Source organism: Filicampus tigris, chromosome 17 (genome assembly GCF_054856515.1).
Source record: "Filicampus tigris isolate MCC_2025a chromosome 17, RoL_Ftig_1.0, whole genome shotgun sequence".
Classification (NCBI taxonomy): domain Eukaryota; kingdom Metazoa; phylum Chordata; class Actinopteri; order Syngnathiformes; family Syngnathidae; genus Filicampus; species Filicampus tigris.
The window spans coordinates 16,459,771-16,478,597 of NC_141233.1; the positions used below are offsets into that span (position 1 = coordinate 16,459,771).

General features: G+C 43.7%; 2 protein-coding genes and 1 long non-coding RNA gene across 6 annotated transcripts in view; 1 reads left to right on the plus strand and 2 right to left on the minus strand.

Moving 5' to 3' along the window:
• The window catches only part of supt20h (SPT20 homolog, SAGA complex component), a 27,838-nt gene extending 13,451 nt beyond the window's left edge, over positions 1 to 14,387 (minus strand). Inside the window, exons 1-2 of one of the 2 annotated variants that reach the window (XM_086057378.1) lie at positions 14,176 to 14,387; positions 13,633 to 13,712 (exon numbers count right to left, since the gene is read on the minus strand). The gene's annotated coding sequence lies outside the window, so the exon portion shown is untranslated. The remainder of the gene's footprint in view (positions 1 to 13,632; positions 13,713 to 14,175) is intronic. The other variant, XM_086057379.1, reaches the window with a different exon arrangement.
• Positions 12,860 to 17,021, plus strand: LOC147133751 (UDP-glucuronosyltransferase 1-2-like). 3 transcript variants are annotated; one of them, XM_086057381.1, is made up of 4 exons: positions 12,860 to 12,954; positions 13,193 to 13,476; positions 14,850 to 15,545; positions 15,944 to 16,998. In XM_086057381.1, the coding sequence occupies exons 1-4, from the start codon at positions 12,951 to 12,953 to the stop codon at positions 16,523 to 16,525; spliced, it is 1,566 nt and encodes a 521-aa protein (XP_085913507.1). In that variant the 5' UTR covers positions 12,860 to 12,950; the 3' UTR covers positions 16,526 to 16,998. The 3 variants fall into 3 exon arrangements, with proteins under 3 accessions (XP_085913507.1, XP_085913506.1, XP_085913508.1); XM_086057380.1 differs by having other exon boundaries at positions 12,939 to 13,476; positions 15,944 to 17,016; XM_086057382.1 differs by lacking the exons at positions 12,860 to 12,954; positions 13,193 to 13,476 and adding an exon at positions 13,557 to 14,487 and having other exon boundaries at positions 15,944 to 17,021.
• On the minus strand, positions 14,450 to 18,492 carry LOC147133752 (uncharacterized). The gene is made up of 4 exons (XR_015090335.1): positions 18,290 to 18,492; positions 17,955 to 18,199; positions 16,950 to 17,163; positions 14,450 to 16,485 (listed from the first exon to the last, which is right to left on the minus strand). It is a non-coding gene; the product is annotated as an uncharacterized LOC147133752 (long non-coding RNA).
• Between the last annotated feature and the right edge of the window lie 335 nt (positions 18,493 to 18,827).

An 18,827-nucleotide genomic window follows, 5' to 3' on the forward strand; every position in this document is an offset into this window, starting at 1 on the left:
ATTTCAACAATAATGACACGTCAAACTACCGCGAGTGCAATTGTTGCGAGCGTCTCTCAGCGCTCTGTTGAAAGAGTTGTGTCAACATCAGAGCGGGGATAAGAGGTTCCTTTATGAGGGCCCAGGAGTTCTGGGTGCGGTTCAGTTTTAACACACACACACGGGCCCCTTTCTTTCTAAAGCAAAAAGTCCACATACTGTACATGACCAAGCTTGCGGAAGGTCAACCCATGCGTAAGAGTTCAACGATTTTCCGCTTTTTTTAAGTAGCCGGTCTAGTGGCGTCAGTCCTCGTTGGGAGCCATGTTTACGTGACACCAAGCAAATGGAATTACGCCGTAATACAACCCCCATGCACAAAAGACGTGCGAAAAGTATTAATGCTGTAATGTGCATGCCGGGCCAGTAGCTGGCGATCTTTTGTCGATGTCTTTCTGGCTTACGACAGTGCTGTTTTGGAAGTTGTCGTTTTGGGTCATGACATACTTGCACATGCTCAATTTGGACACATGCTCATATTCTCCACTTTCACTGAGGAGCGTTTACAACCTTGACGTGACTTAACGACAATTGTGTCGTTGAAGAAAACAATTCAAAGTCCAGTCCGAGAATTGTTTTCAGCCTTCAAAATACTGCGAAAGATTTAAATTGTAATTGTTGTAACTACTGTATGTTGTGTCTCCGTTTACAGCTTTTCCTGTGATATATAAATGACCAAGAGGAGTGTTTAATACCAATATGTGATGGAATTCTGACTTTCCTACAGGGTTGGCATATCGCTGTCACCATAATCATGCATGACAATTCATTTTAGCTGTTGCCGTGTCCAATTTCCAAAGTGCTTATTCCGATTTCTGGAATACTATCACTGTCGCCTTGGTCTTGGTCTTGCATGCATGAAAATAAATGATGATTGCTTCCGTTTACGATTTCTAATGTCCCGTTTGCGATTCATCATATTCAAAAAGGAACACGTGGTTCCTGATTGCAATTTCAGGCTAAACTTTCGGCGCATGTATCTGTGATTTTTGTCATTGTTGACGTTTGATTATTGCGATAACATTGATAGCCAAGATGGTTTTCTTTGAAATTGAATGAAATGTTTATCTGTAATTATTCTGTAAAACGACGAGCCAAAACAAAAACCTTTTCCTGTGTTCCCTCATCAAAAACGATTGAAGTCATTCGGGAATGACGAGCCACTGGTGAGGTCGCGGTACTGTGATTAAAATCTCGCCATTAAACAAATGATGCAATCGAATTAAGACTCGATCGATCCTCCTGGCTGAGGAAATTTAATTGTAAAGGCGAACCCTTGTTGAGTGACGCTGGCCCCGTGCCTCGGTTCGAAGTATTTTGTGTAAACAGAAAACATCAGCCATTGGAAGCCTCTGAAAAGTTCCGGCTCACGGGGCCCCGTCGCCAAGCCAAATAATAGAGAGGGCGTCCACCGGGCTCGCTTTCAACTCCACTTGATTAAAAATTGAACACTGAATAGCTGCAGTGTTGAACAATCACGCTGAGAAAGAAACATTTTGCCCAGTTCCGATCAGTCAGGAAGAGGATGGAAACGGGAGTCACGGGCAGGAAAAGGAAGTTCACATGATTAAAGATGGAATCCTAAAGTAACACCCGTCACTATTGCTGATGTTTCGTCACGGAAGGGTAAAGGTCCGCCATCGCTTTGTTCGCCGGCCTCCACTCTGGGACACTTGCGGAGCACGGACAAAAAAAAAAAAAATAGAAATCTTTCAGAAGCAGCGGTCTGAAGCCCCTCTTGGGGTCAAAACTGTCATCAGACAATCACACCGGCCATCCTGTAATTTCCCCAGTCTCCCCATTCCCATGGGAATGAAAGAATTCCAAACCGCACATCCTGTCTTCAGCTTTTTTTTCTTCATTCTCATTAAACAAAAGCACCGTCACGACCGTCGCATGCCAAAAAAACTCACCAAGCTCAGCAGGCGTGGTTATCCTGGTTTAAATTGATGTCTTGTAGGAGTGGTGGGCGTGAGCCCCAAAAATGAGCTCAGGAGCAGAAGGCCCGCCACCCTTGCGGGGCTGAGATTTTGCGTCTAGATATTATGGCGAGTCATCAGTCTTTGACTCTGCCATACTCTGCCAACATGCAATGATAGAAAGGCCTATTTTGCACCATTTAGCGCCGGCCGTCTTTCGGGCATACCAGGGTGAACTTTTGTAGTAATTGGAGAACATCCGTAGGAGGAGTTTGTCTTTGATGGGCCCTGGAAATGGCCCAAGTCGCCCTAAAATGGCTACTTCCAACCCCGATGGCCAAGTTCAGGCATGGATTTTTGAGACTTTTCTCTTGGCATGGCCGGCAAATCTCACGCATTTTCAAAATGACCGGTAGGCTAAGACTTTGCATAGCTGAGATGTTAGTTTCGTGTTTTAGCACAAGTCATCTCCCATGAGGTTTCGGCTAAATGTTCTTGAGACATTTTTCTAGGTCTACCGCTGATAGACATGCCCACCAAATTTCACGTTGCTAAGGCCAGCCAGCTTTGGGGACTGAAATTTCGAAACAACTGGAAGGCTTAGACCATGACAAGTTAATTTGTTGGTTGGTGTGTTTGGTGGGGGGGAAGTCATCTTATGTGTTTTTTGCGGAGATATTCTTGACCCATGATAAACGTGCACCAAATGTCATCTTGCTAAGACGAACCGTCTTCAGGGGCTGAATTTTCCAAATTAGCAGGAGGCCAAGACCTTGTTTGTTAGCTGTTTCTCGACAAGTCATTTCACGTATGTTTGAGGGCGTATGTTCTTGAGACTTTTTTTGCCGGGCTGCCCATTGTAGACTTGCATAGCAAATTTGGCATTGCTAAGTCGAACCAGCTTCAGGGGCTGAATTGTTCCAAATTCTAAGAACAACACTGCAACGCTAAAGCCATTTCTAGAAGGATGTGGCTGGCGTCCCTCTCAGTTTGGCGTCCCATGGTGTGACTTCATCATTTTGTGCGCCTCCCTGCTGTATGGCGCATCATAAAAGAAGTCCGACGGATGGTCGCAGGCCAGCAAGCAATGAGTCACTTTCTTAAACGTTACCACAAACGGACCTCATCCGCAAACGCAGCGGCGTGCGGGCGCAGGCGAATCCAGGGCATGTGCCGAAACATCCCGGCTGGAATGAGCTCCGCTGTAATGCCGGTGGCTTGAACCTCTCAGGATGGAGACGCAAAAGATGGCGGCCTTGAAGCGTTTATACTTTAATGAGGTCTTTGGAGTGTGACCGAGCTAATGTTTATTTCAGTATCTTGCAATCAGCAGAAGTACACAAACACTCGGCGGGGGTCCCCACAAGGCAATTGGAAGGCCAACAGAATGCACTCAGCGGACCTCTGCTGAGGCTTAGCTGGTAACACACACAAAAAAAAACAACTCAGTTTTTGCACACACACACACATTGTTCTTGGAACATTACCACCTTTTTCGATTCAATACAAGTCTGATTTCATCCTTGAAAAATGTGTCTTTCTCAAAAAAAAATTAAAAGAAATAAATTATGACTTAAGTTGGTAAAATATAACAGTTAAGACGTTTACTCAAAGAAATACAATTTTATTCTCGAAGAACTTTTTGGTAAATTTGATGTTGTGCTCATAATATTCTTGAGCAAATGTCACCACGCCGCAATAAGTCAGCATACACTAAAATCAGTGGAAACCGGTGTAACTACTAGCATTTGTCTATCCGTATAAAAAAAAAAAAAGGAAGAAAATGAATGTTGATCGAGATGATTCTGGTACTTTGCCTCATGGAAATCAGTTGTGTATTTATTTCCCTGCGTAATCCTGGCAACTAACAAACAAACCACATGCCTTCAAGTGCTTGAAAGCTGTTGAAAAAATCCATGAAGAAGAACGAAACATCTGCCGACATGCCTTAGCCGCGCGACCATTTCGCCGTGCTCATGACTCCACCTGAAAATTATTCCACGTTGAGGGTGCAGATTTGGAATCTTCTGGAACGGGGACTTCAACGTGAGTATTGTGTTCCATGTTTGTTTCAAAGGTCACGGTCGTGTTGTGTGCCGAGGACACGGCAGATGAGGGACGTTTGCTGCTGCTGCTGCTGCTGCTGCTGCTGCTGCTGCGTTTATTTGCGCAGCCATTTCATGATGATGTCATCGAGTCACAGCCCAACATGACATCGCTTTTCTTTACTAGTGTACGGGGAGAAAGTGGAACATTTTGTATTCCAAGCATAAGTGAAGTTGCAAGCAGCAATCAAAGTGCCCTCGTGGCTTCTAAGCCAAATGGCCGACTTCCTGTTCCGTTTTGGGCATGGGTCCCTTGACTCCTTTTTTCGTGCGCTCCGTTGAGATAAACACATCCATCCTGTTTCATGTAAAACAGGCTTCAAGGGCTGAATTTTTAAAAACCTTCCAGGGGGCGCTACCGAGCGAGTTTCGAAGCATTTTGAAACCCCAAAAAGGTCATTCATTGGAATTGACCCTAATAATGATTCGAGACTTGTACGCTAATCTCCAAGGAGAGAATTCATGTATTTATTTATTCATTTCTTTTTTACATGTATGACGTTCACACAATTCCAGCTGCACACGCATGCACAAACACGTCCCGCCGCATAACATGCATGGACAGTGATTTCATGAACGATGAGGTTGTGTAACTTGTACTGACTCCTGTGCGCCGCTCTTCGGTACATCATCAAAGGCACAAGAAGTTGATCAGAGAGTCAAAAGGCCAAGGAATATTGGAAATGAAAATGTCATACATGTATCCTGTGAGATTTGCTGCATGAATTTAGCACGCTTCCTAATATTGGTTACTTACAATTTATTTAGTTGTTTTTTTTTTTAATTGAGCTCAATCAATATTTTGTTTATCTATTGTAAATAATGAAATAAAAATAGTAAAATTATGTATTTCCTTTTTAATTTGAGTGATAGTTGGTTAATAAATAAGTAATCATGTAAATAATATATTAAAATAAAATCAAATGTACTGTATATTAAATATTTTTTTAATTTAATCAAAATTCACTGGTCAAGTACATTAGTGTAATTTTTATTGATTGTTCTCATTTCATAATTTGTTAGATTTCTTGTAAATAATAATTCAAAAGTATTAATAAAAGAAACGCCTTACACATACAGTCCAAGTGCATTCGTTTTTTTAAACTGTATTATATAATTGGTTCATAAATTATTAAATGATTATAAATAATACAAATAAAAAGGTTTAGTTATTATTAAAATCAAAGTTATTAGCTTCATTAATTTAGCATTTTTTTCTTCAAAAACTGCATGGAAAGCATTTTTTTTTAAATCATTTTTATTTATTGAGCTCATTAATAAATTAATTGATTATTTGTAAATAGAAGATGAGAATTGCAAACAGAAATTGAACATTTCTTTAATCTTATCATATCACGAGTTAATAAATACAACAATTAAATTGATTTAAAACAATTGTGGTTTATGTATGTCATTGTCTTTCTAAATAATTTATTCATTAATTTATTGAAGACATGGAAAACAATATTTGGACATTTTAAATGTACGTAGTTTTCATTTGATCAAATATTTGGTTAATTATACATAAAAATAACAACTAAATTCATGAATTAATTATTTTGCCAAAATAAAATATTTTACATACACTTTATTTATTTCCCTCACTTTTTATTTAGTTTTTTTTTTAAATCCAGGTAACGCAAATGAGTACAGATTCTCATTTGCAATGCCGACCTGGCTGCAGGCAGCAGAGGAAAAAGAAGGCTAAATAAAAGAAAATACTATTCAAATTTAATTAGATTTTTTCACCTACGTTACGAGCCGGACCATCTGTCCATTTGAAAAAAAAATGTGTCCCTTGACCACAAAAGTTGACCCACACCCCCTCCCGGTGTAGCCTTTGCAGTCCTAACGTCCATCCACTTCGGTTTTGTCAGCCTTTTGACCCACAAATGAGCTGTCGCCACCCACAAAGAATGTTTCTTTCAGACTTGCCTTCCGCAACAGAAGCTTGACTCGTGTTTGTTATGCTCGCAAGGAGCCGTGCAAAGATAAAGCCCAAAGTGCAAAGCAGCAAAGTGAGAGCAAAAGCAAGCGGCGCTAACGAGGAAAGTCTGTTTGCAAAGTCAACAAAAGGCAACACTTTCATGTGCTCGCATGCGCCGTGACCTCAGTGGACAAAAATGGAGAAAGATGGACGGGCGTGCTTGTCGTTTGCGGCCTTTGATCAGAAACATGTCACGGCTGAAACGGGAACCGCAGTCAATACTTTTGTGGTGATTTAAACCAACTGTGTCACGACAACGCTCACAGACATCTGAGCTTAATATTTATACATTGGCGGGGGGGGGGGAAGGGCCACATTGGGAAAAAAGAAAAAGTAAATTATTCGATTAAGGTTCCAATTTGGTAGCAATGGGACAAGCTTGCCTTCAAAGAACCGTGGAAATGGCTAAAAAGGGCACTTCAAACCAAAATGGCAGATGTCTCAAGTGTTTTCGGACACGTGCTCCTGATCCTTTTTTTTGTGGGTCTACTCATGATAGACGTTCCTACCTAATTTTAGGTTGCTGAGCGATACTGGCTTTGGAGGCTGAATTTAAAAAAAGTCATCAGACTTTGCTTTCATGCTTCAAACCAAAGCGCATGACTTCCTTCAGGTTTTTAGGCGTGCTTTCTTGAGACTTTTTTTGTGGTTCTGCACATGGTAGGTAGCCGTAACAAGTTTCATGTTGCGGAGTAAAATCAGCTTTTTCAAAAAGAAAACGTCTTTTATGGAGAGTCATCAAATTTACTGCCATGTATGGTTCAAACCAAAATGGCGGACTTTGTGGGCATTGCAACTTGAGACTTTCAGGTGGATTTATTCAGGATAGACATGCCTACCAAATTTAATATTGAAAAGATTAACTGGCTCTGGGGGTTCAATGGGCTTTATGAAACGCCATCAAAGTTGAAACCAAAATGGCCGACGGAGCGTGTCTTTTTGGGCGTGGCGTCTTAGACTTTTTTGTGGGTCTGCTCATGATAGACATGCCTACCAAATTTCATGTATCTAAGTGAAACTGGCTTTGGGGGAAGAATCTCAACAACCTGTATGTCAGCGTTTGGGGTTATAGTGTAGTTCAAAACGGACAAACGACTAATTTCATGACTTCACTTACTGCGGCCAGATGTGTATTATTATTATTTTTTTTTGTCACACTTAGATGCCAAGTCAATGAAATGAATCCTGACTTTATCGCTGACAAGGTGATAAGTGCAAAATAGAGAAATCCCCAACCAAAGCGCCGTTTACATCGAATTCGGCGGTATCGTGTTTGTGCAGTGATGTCATTTGGAAGTCATTTCGCTGCAAAGGTTTGGGCCCCCCGCCAAAATGTTGGGAAAGGCTCCATGAACCCCCTCCATGTTACCGGAAAGACGCGATACTATCCCCGACTTGTATTTGTCAGGATCACGTCCAATAAATGTCCAATTTTTCCATGTTCATTCAAACAGTTTGAATTGCGCTCACGTCAGAAACGTGCCAAAAATAGCAAAGGCGTACATGCAGTGTGCGGCTTCTCCAAACAAGTTTGTGGGAATGAAAAATGCATCTGTCGTCGTGTCTTAGCTTAGCAAGCAAGGGATCAGATGTATACCGTAATATCCTCTAGAACGGGGTAGGCAGACGTTTGAGCTCAAAGGTTACGCTGGACTTTTAAAATGGATCAAAAAACTAAATGACACGTGTACATAAAATATTTGAAAAATAAAATCCTTCCCATTCCTGCTCCTTCCTCGTTGACAATTCATCCAATTGGAATCAAGTCGCCAATTATTGGATAACAATGCAAATTGTTCTTGAGGTCAAATTGTTCATTTCAATAATAAATCATGCTATTTTTTTTATTCATGAATGTAATAATAGGAATATTTTCTTGACATTTTTTTAAAAGAATAATTGAATCATAATTGACTATCCAGTAAATTACAAAAAGTACTGTAAATGGAGTTGATTTTGAGAATATATTATAAAAAGAATTACCCCCCCCCCAAAAAATGAACTAACCAATTATTAAATGAGATCATTGGATATAAAAGTATTTAGTAAATTTTCATTAACTATATTTTTTTTGGGGGGGGGGGCAAATTAATCTCCAGACTCTTGCTGATGACAATTGTCATTGGTGCAAATGAAAGCCAAGACTTCAAGAAGCGCCGCAGCGGTACAATTTCCTTTCGAATGTAAATAAAAGCAGTCATCGTGGGTGTGAGCTGCCATCTTCGCTTGTGGAAAATGAAAGCCACACTCTCCCTTCCGTCCGGAAAGGCGGCTCGCTGTCAGTCCAGCAAAGCGCGCGGGAGGACTGCTTTGGAACGGCCGAGCCGAGGCGCTCCGCTGAAGCCTGACAGGTGGAGGCCGCGTTGGAAAGCGCAAGAAAGCCAACATGTTCGTACACGTTACATCTGGAAGATGACATCATGGTTTGAATGCGCCGCCGATGGCAGATGACGATTATATTTGCAGACATTTGGCTGCATGGGCAGACTTACTGACCGCAAGCAATCTGGCTTTATTTTAAATCAGTGGTCGGCAACCACCGCCCCGCGGGCCGGTAACGCGCTGCACATAGACAGACCCCCCCAAAAATTCTATCTATAATGCATATATATATATTTTTTTTTTAAGTAGCTAAACGCACAGCTGATGGGCAGGCAGCCATGACGCTGCATAATCTTCCTTAGATGAAGCTATTTTGACAAGAGAAATTCCTTGTGTGGCGCCATCTCCAGAGCCGCGCGGAGGAAGTCGTTGTGCGAGCTATTGTCGTCGAAAACGAGGCAATGCAACGATCCCGTTCGATCATTTGAACAAATAGCAGCCAAAGCGTGAACTACCCACGTAAACATTAGCAGATTTAGCCGCTAAGAACTATCCGAAAGCGGCAATCGGCAATCAATCGAGTCACCTTTCGATCACGCACGTTTGCAAATAGCAATGATGTTAACCCATGTAAGTGTGAAGCCATTTTTCCCCCCTCACTCTGGGCTCCACTTCTCCAAGTAGAAAGCGCTCAGCTAGTCACAACGTCCTAAACCTGCCCCAAGTTGTCATGGTAAAGCAACCCCGGTGCGAAGTATGAAGCTTTTTTTTCTTCTTCTCTCTTTTCCCTGACCATACACTGCGCTTCATTTCTGCATGTAGAATCCGCTGGCCTAGTCGCAACACCCTAGCTCCACTCCCAGTTGTCGGGTTAATGCACAGAAGTCTCCTTTTGAGGAGGCTAGGCAGTAAAACGCCACCTTAATGAAGTGCTAGTCTTAAGAAGGTGATAAGCGCGCGGCATGTTTTGGCTTCCGTACCGTCGGGAATGTCGTAACGTCGACCCTCGGAGCAAGCGGGAGACAGTTGACTGGCTCGGGTCCACGCTGGGAAACTTGAACGGCGTTTGGCAGGCATCCAGCCGGTGTTGTAATGTCGGTTTTAGGAGGGACCGGGGATGTAGTTAAGACACAGTGCGGCGGTCCTGAGTGGGCAAGAATCAGGCTCGGGTAGCAGGAAGGGAAATGGATCTGTTTTGGCTCAATGTCATCTTATATTTGGCCTTTGTGCGTTTGGGCCTTGTTTAAAAGCTCTGTGAATCCTGTGAGCAATTTGTTACCTCCGCCAAGCAACAATCCCCAGAGTCATGCATTCCTGTTTGTTATTATTCTTCCGACGAATTCAATGGCTTTCGGGGGGGTCTTAACATATGATTATTTTTGTTTTTCCTTTTTCATTTCGGAGGCTCCCTGGAACGTTAGAAAAATGGAGCCCACAACACCGGTTTTTCTGATCAACACAAAATTGCGTGGACAAGCGCAAAAACAATTAAAAAAGGTTTCAAGCGCCATTGCTTTAAACTGAACAGGAAGTTATCAAGTTTGGTTTGAAGCGAACATTTAAAGAGGAAATCAACCCAAACATATTTTTTTCAAGAATTGAAAAAGAGATCGGCGTTACCTTTTGTGGTCAGATTTACCTTTGATCTCATCTCACTTCAGAATTACGGGCAACCGGATATCGGATTAGGGTGACCTTTGATAAATCAAAGTGTTTCAATACTTTACGTTTAAAACCGTGCATTTGACGTCATCCGCCGTGAACCGAAGAAACCCTAGCTGGCAGGTGTGAAGAAAAAAAAAAAAAAAGTCAACGTACTGGCCCGCGTGTCAACCGCTTGGCACACGATTGTTTTCTCATCTCAGCTGTCATATTAACACGCTGACATCATTCACATTTGAAATACATCCATGCAGTTATTTGGCGAGCGTGAACCTGCTCGCCGACAATGGAAACAAGGCGGCTAGGAATGCGCCGGTGCACGATTGATGCGCCTTGCGACCAACTTCACGCTCCCGCTGAGATTTGTCCCAACATCACTCATATTTTCTGGACAAGTTTGGGTGCTGCTTTTAAATGCCAAATGTCAACTTTTCCAGGGTGTCACGCCAAAGGCCCTCCAGAGGATCCCATTGTTGTGGCGTCCTGCGGACGGTTCCATTTATCATCTATTTCCTGCCCAGCAAGTAGCCCGAGCCCTGACCTGAAGCTATTGTGAGCGCTAATGTTACGCCCCAGGTGGAAAAGCAACAACATTTTCCCTGACATGTGAGACTTTTCCGGACAAGCTAATTAGACCTTCTCGTTTCACTGAATCGTTTTCATCCTCCTTCTGTGGAGTATTATGAATTTTAGTTGCTCCTGGACACCGACCCCCAACACTCACCCACTAGCACTCCCTGCAAAGATAGAAAAAAAATCTGCCCCTGACACCGATAGGTTAAACATATCAGATTGGATTCGCACCAAAAAATGTATAAATAATCATGTAGCTATGCCTGAAATTGAACAGGAAGTCGGCCATTTTGGTTGAAAGCAGACATTTCAGGCAAATTCCCTCTCCCCGAAAAAAAGGGAAAAAAACCAGACACCAAATTTCACTGATCAACATGAAATTTGCTGGAAAAGTTGATCATGACAGGATACACAAAAAAGCCTCAAAGACCCATGCCTGAAATTGAACTGGAAGTCGGCCATTTTGGGTGAAAGTTGACATTTTAGAAAGGAGAGAGAGAGAGATAGAAAAAAAATCTTTCATTTTTAGGCACATCTTCTACATAAAGATTGAGGTAATTGAAAAACATATCAGCTTTTTGATCGGTCTCATTTCCTTCCAGTCGTCAGCGTTTCGCGGCTAACTCTCCAGGCCTATTGCTATTCACCAGCAGTGGAGCTGTTTTGGCAACCTTCGCAACTGTAGTGTGAACAAACCGAATGTTACTTGAGTCATCATCCTGTCCGGACCTGGGCTGAAAAAACACTACTTTTATTTGTTCAGGCTAATGGAGCAGACCTGGCTGGACGCATCTGAGAATTCAAGTGGTTTGCGTCAAACGGTGAACTAAACGCACCGCGCTGATGCGGCAGAGTATGTCTGAAGTCCTTGATAAAGAAGCTAACAGGAAGGAGGAAACACCTGTAAAAAAAAAAACAACAAAAAAAAGGGAGCAGTTTCCTAAATCAGTGGTCCCCATCATTATTTACCGAGTAAACGTCTGCTGGCATTTTCATGCTTTCCACTTCATCACGGAGGTGCTACGTGCCCAAATGATTTAACGGGTTTGTTGCATTGCTTTGCTTCTGATGACAAAGCTCGCACGACGACTTCCTCCACGTAGCTCCGGAGATAACGGAGTATATGTATACACACACCCACACACTTTTTTTTTTTATCTGTCTCATCACCAAATGGTCTGCGGACGGGCGGTTGGGGACCACTGTGCAAACGTGGAAAAAATCTTGAAATAATTAAATAGGCTCATAATGATGACAGTCAAATAAGTATATTTGAATAAAAATAATTCTCACATTTAAAGTTATTATTCAAAACGACTTCATTTATGGTTAATAATGCATCGATTATGGAATGAAATATAAAGCTAGGTGTGTATAGCCTATTTATTTTGCAAACATTTTGCATGTACTTTTTGGGGGTGGCTAGAGCAGACTATTGCCATTTACATTCACTTCAAGAGGGAAAGTTCATTTGACATGCGACTGATTGGAGTTCATACATTTTTTGAAGTCAGGGTACCACTTTCGCACTTCCTAGCATTGCTAACTAGACTGGTCTGGCATCAGTCCCCAGGGTACATTCCAGAGTCTTCCTCTGTCACCGGATCCCAAAACAAGGGAGCAGGCGTGGGGAAACCAAAGGCAACCATGATGGGGAAAAAAAGCGACATTTTCAAGCTCGGCGTGAGGTACGTCACATTCATGCTTTCACTTGATGGATTTGTTTTGTTTTGTTCTGTTCGATGTGCAAACACTCTCATATCAGCGGCACTCGAGGGGGTGGTCCATGTTTCATTGTACACTATGCAATGACAAAGAATGTAATTCTACTTGAGGTAACCTACTTGAGCAATAGGACTGAAAGTAATTAGAGGGAGCTTTTTGCATAGAATTAGCAGATAGATGAAAAATAGCCACTTGCCGTTTATGCTAATAGCATGCTGACACTAAGGAGTGAATCAACAAAACAAAATGATTGAAAATTGAGTATCAAATCAATAATCGAGATTAACAGAATTGATATGAGATATAAGCACTGGGGAGGGATTGAAATACATTTAAGTCTAACCCAAACAACAGCAAAAAAAAAAAAAAAAGAAATAATAAAGGTTTACCACTTTACTGGACTTTAATGTTGGTTATGATGGTGGTACTCTAAATGCGTTTTAGATTTCCGGCTTTTGGACTTGCGACATGACCGGCCTGTGAAAGTTACGTGACTGCTGCTGTTATCTTGTCAGGTGACCCAACCTCAGAAGTTCACCTGTGACTCCAGTTTCAAGTCCAACGTTGAGATTACAACACGCTGCCGCCCGTTTTCCACAGCTGCTGTGAATCCACACCATGGGTACGTTCACTTTTTGGCATGAATTTCAGGATGACCCGAAAATGCATTCAAAGCTTTCCCGGTGGACTTCATTTGACCTTGCGTCAACTTTTAGTGTTTCAGTACATTTTGCATGAATTTGTCGGACGGCAGCAAAATCCCCAACAGGTGTTTGATCCGTGGAAATTTCCAGTGAAATCCATTCCTTCGCCTTTCTCATCAAGAAGCCTACCACTTGACCAAAACTGCTGTGTTTCAGTCTCCCCGCCACTGGCACTGTTGCCGCTGGTCCTGTTGGCGCTGTCGGGGGGTCCGCCCGGGTGCGACGGGGGCAACATCCTGGTGTTCCCGGTGGACGGCAGCCACTGGATCAACATGAAGGTTCTTTTGGAGGAGCTCCACCAGCGAGGACACCGGCTGACGGTCATCAGAGCCTCCAACAGCATCTACGTGCCACAAAGCTCGCCGCTCTACACTGCCGTCACCATCGACGTGGCCGGAGGATGGGAGGATTTTTTTCAATTCATACAGGAGCTCATTACGGTAGCGTCCCGGTTGTGGGGTGGTTTATTTATTTTCTCAATGTATTTTGTAATACCTTGTAACAAATAATTGAGAAAAGCCAAGCAATGTTTGCCTTTTTTCCAATCTTGGTCATCGTCAAGTTGGAGTGATGTAAAGATTCAGAAAGGATCCTACCAGTTTTGTCCGGTCGATGTCACAAACAATAGCCGTCCGCTTCAGGTTCTGCAAATGGGTTGACTTGCCACCATGATTGCCTGTTGTGGCCAGAAAGACGCAGAAGTACATCTCAGCGGTGTCCTCAAACGGAAAGAACATAGGGGGGGGGAAAAAAGACCCAGTGTGAGTGGGCCGAGCAAAAATGACTAACCCTTCGAATTACATTCACTTGAACTACTAAAAGTCAGGCTACAGTTTGGAATGCAAAATCCAATGGAACGTGGCAGCACAACTGGATGATGGACTGTGAATTGCTAGTGCACACACACCCTTGAAGGTCATTAGCTCAGCAACTAATAGCATTGATAGTTTAGCATTAAAATAAACAAAATCATCCCCCAAAAATATCCAGGACACACATCGACAGGTAAACCTTCATGATTCACCTAAGTCACTACTCTTGTGTCTGCTCTCAAGTACATGTATTCCACTCTGTAGTTCAAGGATGAGCTTTTTTACATTAAAGCTAGATGTAGCAGAGCCAGGCTAAACAAAACTTACCCCACAAGAGAAAAGAAGTGTAGCAAACGCTTCATGCGGCCTTCGCTTCCTGGAAGATGCTAGGAGGCCGATTTGCACCGCTCAACAACGGGACAGCGCATTGGCTGCAATGAGCTATGTTCTGATTGGCCATTAACAGTCCACAATGAAATCGGCCCAAATTAGCCATCTTACTCTTCACGTAGCGGTATCTTCACAGTCACATTGAATTCAAAATACAGCTTCAGTTCAAAACCGCCAGGTCTGCTGTAATACAAAGGCAGCGGGACAACTGCACCCTCGTTCTGAAAAGTTCCCACTCTAATTTGTATGGTGTGATGAGTCAGTTGACATCAAGTTCAAATTAATTCTGTAGCATACATTTATTTTATACCGAGACATGTACAGATCCACTTTGTAAGCTGCAAATGTGTACATGTGTAAAGGAAAACAAACAAGCCATGCTTGCATTTATCGAAAGTGAAGTACACCACCGGAATGTTTTTCAATGTTAGCATTTATCAAACTTGGCCACGGTCAAATTTGAGTGACATAAACAACTTTATGCATTTGGCGAACAGGAAGTAAACAGCACGAATGTTTAGAAATGTTAGCATTTATCGAAAGTGAAGTAAACAACCGGAATGTTTAGCAATGTTAGCATTTCTCAAGCATTGTGGTTGACCTTTTCCCAGAGCCTGCGACAAGGACGCACCATGCACCGTGAGTTCGCCAACTTCATCTACCAGGCCCACTCAGTGTGGGGTGCCGCCCTCTCCACGTTCCTGGATGACGAGGACAGGGTTCAGAGTTTAAGAGACTCCCGCTTTGACCTGGTTCTGACCGACCCAGCCATCGCTCCCGGCGTGATTCTGGCCAAGTACTTGGACCTTCCTCTGGTGCTCAACGTACGCTGGATCCACGGCAACGAGGGCCACCTCGCCATGGCCCCCTCGCCCCTCTCCTACGTCCCCATGCCGGGCTCGGGCCTGACGGACAAAATGGACTTCTTCCAGAGGGTGAAGAACGTCTTCTTCTACGCTCTGGTCACCCTCCAGCAGAAAATGCTGATCGAGCCCGTCTACAGCGCCCTCTGCAAGAAGCACATCCAGGGCGGTTGCGACATCAACTCGCTCCTCCAACAGGCCGACGTTTGGCTCTTCCGCACGGATTTCGTCTTTGACTTCCCGCGGCCCACCATGCCCAACGTGGTCTACATTGGGGGCTTCCAGTGCCGGGCCGCCCGCCCGCTCTCCACGCACCTGGAGGACTTTGTCCAGAGCGCCGGCGAGCACGGTGTGGTTCTCATGAGTCTCGGCAGTCTTGTCAACGCTATGCCCGAGCGCGACGCGGAGGAAATTGCCGCCATCTTTGCCAGGTTGCCGCAGAAGGTGATGGAATCTTAGCTTAGTAAGAAAATGCTTTGGGTATGCACAAAATCAAATATTTGACATATGAATGGGAAAAGCAGCAAGAATAGACAGTAGCGTTATGTGACATGTAATACATGGAAGTGCTTTTCCTTGTCGTTTACGCAACTCGCCATTTATTTATCTTGCGTGACGTCATGTCTCACAAACAAGGGCGGCCATCTCCCTTGAGGCAGTTGATAGAAAACATTTCGTTTCATACCAGACATACTGTACCACAATGGCCTATTAGTTATGACCTAAATGCGGAAAATGTTAAGGATATGGGTTTTTTTTCTCCAAAATGATCCCACCTTCAGGTCGTCACCTTGCCCCTAAACCCAAAGAAAACCCTGACTGCTTTGTCTTTCACGTTTTAGGTAATTTGGCGCCACAAGGGCCCTCGGCCGTCCACGCTGGGCAACAACACACTGGTGGTGGACTGGATGCCCCAAAAGGATCTCCTGGGCCACCCGCAGACCAAAGTCTTTGTGGCCCACGGGGGTACCAACGGGCTCCAGGAGGCCATTTTCTATGGCATCCCTGTGCTGGGTATTCCGCTCTTCTTCGACCAGTTTGACAATCTGGTGCGCTTGGAGCACAGAGGAGCCGCCAAAATCTTGGAATTGACGGACCTCAGCCAAGGATTCGAGGCCAGCCTCAAGGAGGTTCTGGGCCGGGACAGCTACCGCCGCAACATGCGGAGGCTGTCGGAACTGCACCGGGGTCAGCCTATGAGGCCCATGGATCGGGCCGTCTTTTGGGTGGAGTACGTGATGCGGCACAAGGGGGCGCCGCACATGCGCACCCATGCCTACGAGATGCCCTGGTACGCGTACTATGGCGTTGACGTGGCCCTGCTCCTGGCGGCCGTTGCGGCTGTGCCGGTGTTGTCCGCCGTGGTTCTCGTCAGGCTCCTCTGCTGCAAAAAGATGAGAAAAGACAAAGCAAAACGCCAATAGGAGTCTACAAACGTGTGTCCATATTTATGACAAATACAACCTTTTTGTGGACATTTGCATCTGGCCTCATGATTCAAGTTTCAAATTAGATTTTGAAGCCAAGGTTCTGGTTTCAAATGTGGGTTTTAACCTTAGCTAGGATTAGGGTATCAAATTTGGGTTAGAAGCTGAGGTTGAGGATTCAAGCCTCAGTTCACTTCTCAAATACGGCATATGGTTTCAAATTAAGGTTTGAAGCTAATGTTAGGTTGTCAAATTAGACGTAGGGTTTAAAACAAGGGTTTCAAATTAGGGCTTGAAGCCAGGGGTAGAGTTTGAAACGAGGAATAAAGTGTCAGATCTTGAAGATGAGTTCATCTTCAACAAGCGTGATGTATGTTTTTTTTTTTTGCACGTCAGACTCGATCAAATTTTGAAAACATACCAACATATGATATTTGTCAAATCAAGACAATTTCGATTCTTCACATCAAAGGCTATTTAGACTTCAGTGTCTCCATTTCTTGTGAACACCCAAGAGGATCTGTGCTGGTTTTCAAGTCTTGCTTTTTCCTGTCCACGACAACGTCTGTGGCGGGCCAAATCTTGGGCTGGAAAAAGCTCCTTGTGCTCTGGCGGGGATGATGAGGTCACTGTGGCTGGGAATACCGAGGAGACATTCTGTTGACTTCCCAAAATACATCCCTGCTCACAATCAAACAAGATGGAGTCATCATCGTCATCATCATCATCATCTTAGTGTTTCGCACATGTTTTCATCCATGTAGCTTCCAAGGACATTTTGGTCACTATGACCACGCCCTTTTCGCAGAAATCCACCAGAGTCTTTGACAGTCACATGCCAATAGAGAAGAAAACAAGGCGAGACAAGACAATCGGTTCATTGCAGAAACACTTACAGCAAAAGCTCTGTTGAAAGTATAAATGATCATCATAGTAGTAAATCAAATTGTGCCAAATGACTAATTGGAGTCATTAGCGAACCAAACGTGTGTACCAAGAGCATGATGAGAAAAATTTGCATTTTGGGGAAAAAGATTCCCCAAAAATGTAGTTGTAGTCCTGTAAATAATGATACCGCAAAATTTACAAAACAATCTGTAAAATCTCAATCTGAGACGAGGCTGTGACTAAAAACTTTCAATGTGAGCAGGTGCGAGATCATTTTCCAAGGGTTTTTCCAAATCTTCCCATAGTCTTCTGATATACAGGTAGCGTGAGATCATTTTTGTTGAACATTAACCGATTTTTCTTGTGGTTTGAAGATTGGCAAAATACCGGCAATCAATTTTACTAGCACTAGAGCTGCATTATAAATTAGCTCTAATTTGACTCGTGTCGACCTTTCTTTCCTCCGGTAGAGCAGATTCAAGCACGAGACTTTGAAGATGAATTGCAAGTTTCGGAATTGGACTGGCACATTTCTTACGGTACTGCGTAATGGTTGACTTGACAAGTCCCAGCCCAGACGAAGCAGATGTGGCCTCTGTAGTTTCATCTGCTGCTAATTTAGCCAGCTGGACGCGGACAGACGGGCAGACGGACGGGCGGAGGAGCGTCGAGCAGAGCCGTCTGGCAGCCCAGTCGAGAGGCGTGAAGAGCGGCGAAGCTTTTGGCTCGGGCCCGCACCTGGGGATGAAGTGGGGGGTCCGAGCACAGAGTCTAGAAATGACGCTTCATAAATGGAGACGTTTAGCGGCTTAACGAGGTGCTTCTGAGATGGGTTTCCTGGAAAACATTAGAGGCCTTCTAGAAATGACTCACAGTCGCCACGTTGCACGGGGTGGGGTATCGAACAGCCACGACAATTCACTCTTCAACAAGTCTCATCCAGTCAAAATATTTTCATAAATGTCAAAGCTGATTTTCAAGAGATTCTTCCTGTCAACTTGAACATCTGTCCTGGTCCAAAGTGACTCCATGGTGTCGTTGAGGCCAGGAAGACAAAAGTTTGCGTTCAAGCCTCATCCTGCATTGTGGACACGCCTCCTAAGCCAACATTTGTCTTTTCTTCACTTGACGCCAGGCCAGGTGCGCTTGTGCTAACTTGAGACGGCCCCAGGGGCTCATAAGAACCGCCCATTTTGCATTCACTATGCCATGATTTGTAACACGCACATATATGGATTTTTGTAAACGTTTTTGTAACCATTTTTAAGTGAGCCTTTTCGTGAGATGTCACAATGACTAAAAGTGAAGCTCGTTTAAAGGTTTATGTGAACATTGCGTACGCATTTTTGTCAACGTCAAAGACAATTTAGACACAAACAAAACGAATGTACATGCTTTCAGAAACTTCAAA

Coding starts and splice junctions, on each gene's coding strand:
- LOC147133751 (XM_086057380.1), top strand. CDS start 12,973: ATGAATTTCAGGATGACCCGAAAATGCATTCAAAGCTTTCCCGGTGGA. Junction 13,477..14,849: donor TCATACAGGAGCTCATTACG/GTAGCGTCCCGG, acceptor ACCTTTTCCCAG/AGCCTGCGACAAGGACGCAC. Junction 15,546..15,943: donor TTGCCAGGTTGCCGCAGAAG/GTGATGGAATCT, acceptor TTCACGTTTTAG/GTAATTTGGCGCCACAAGGG.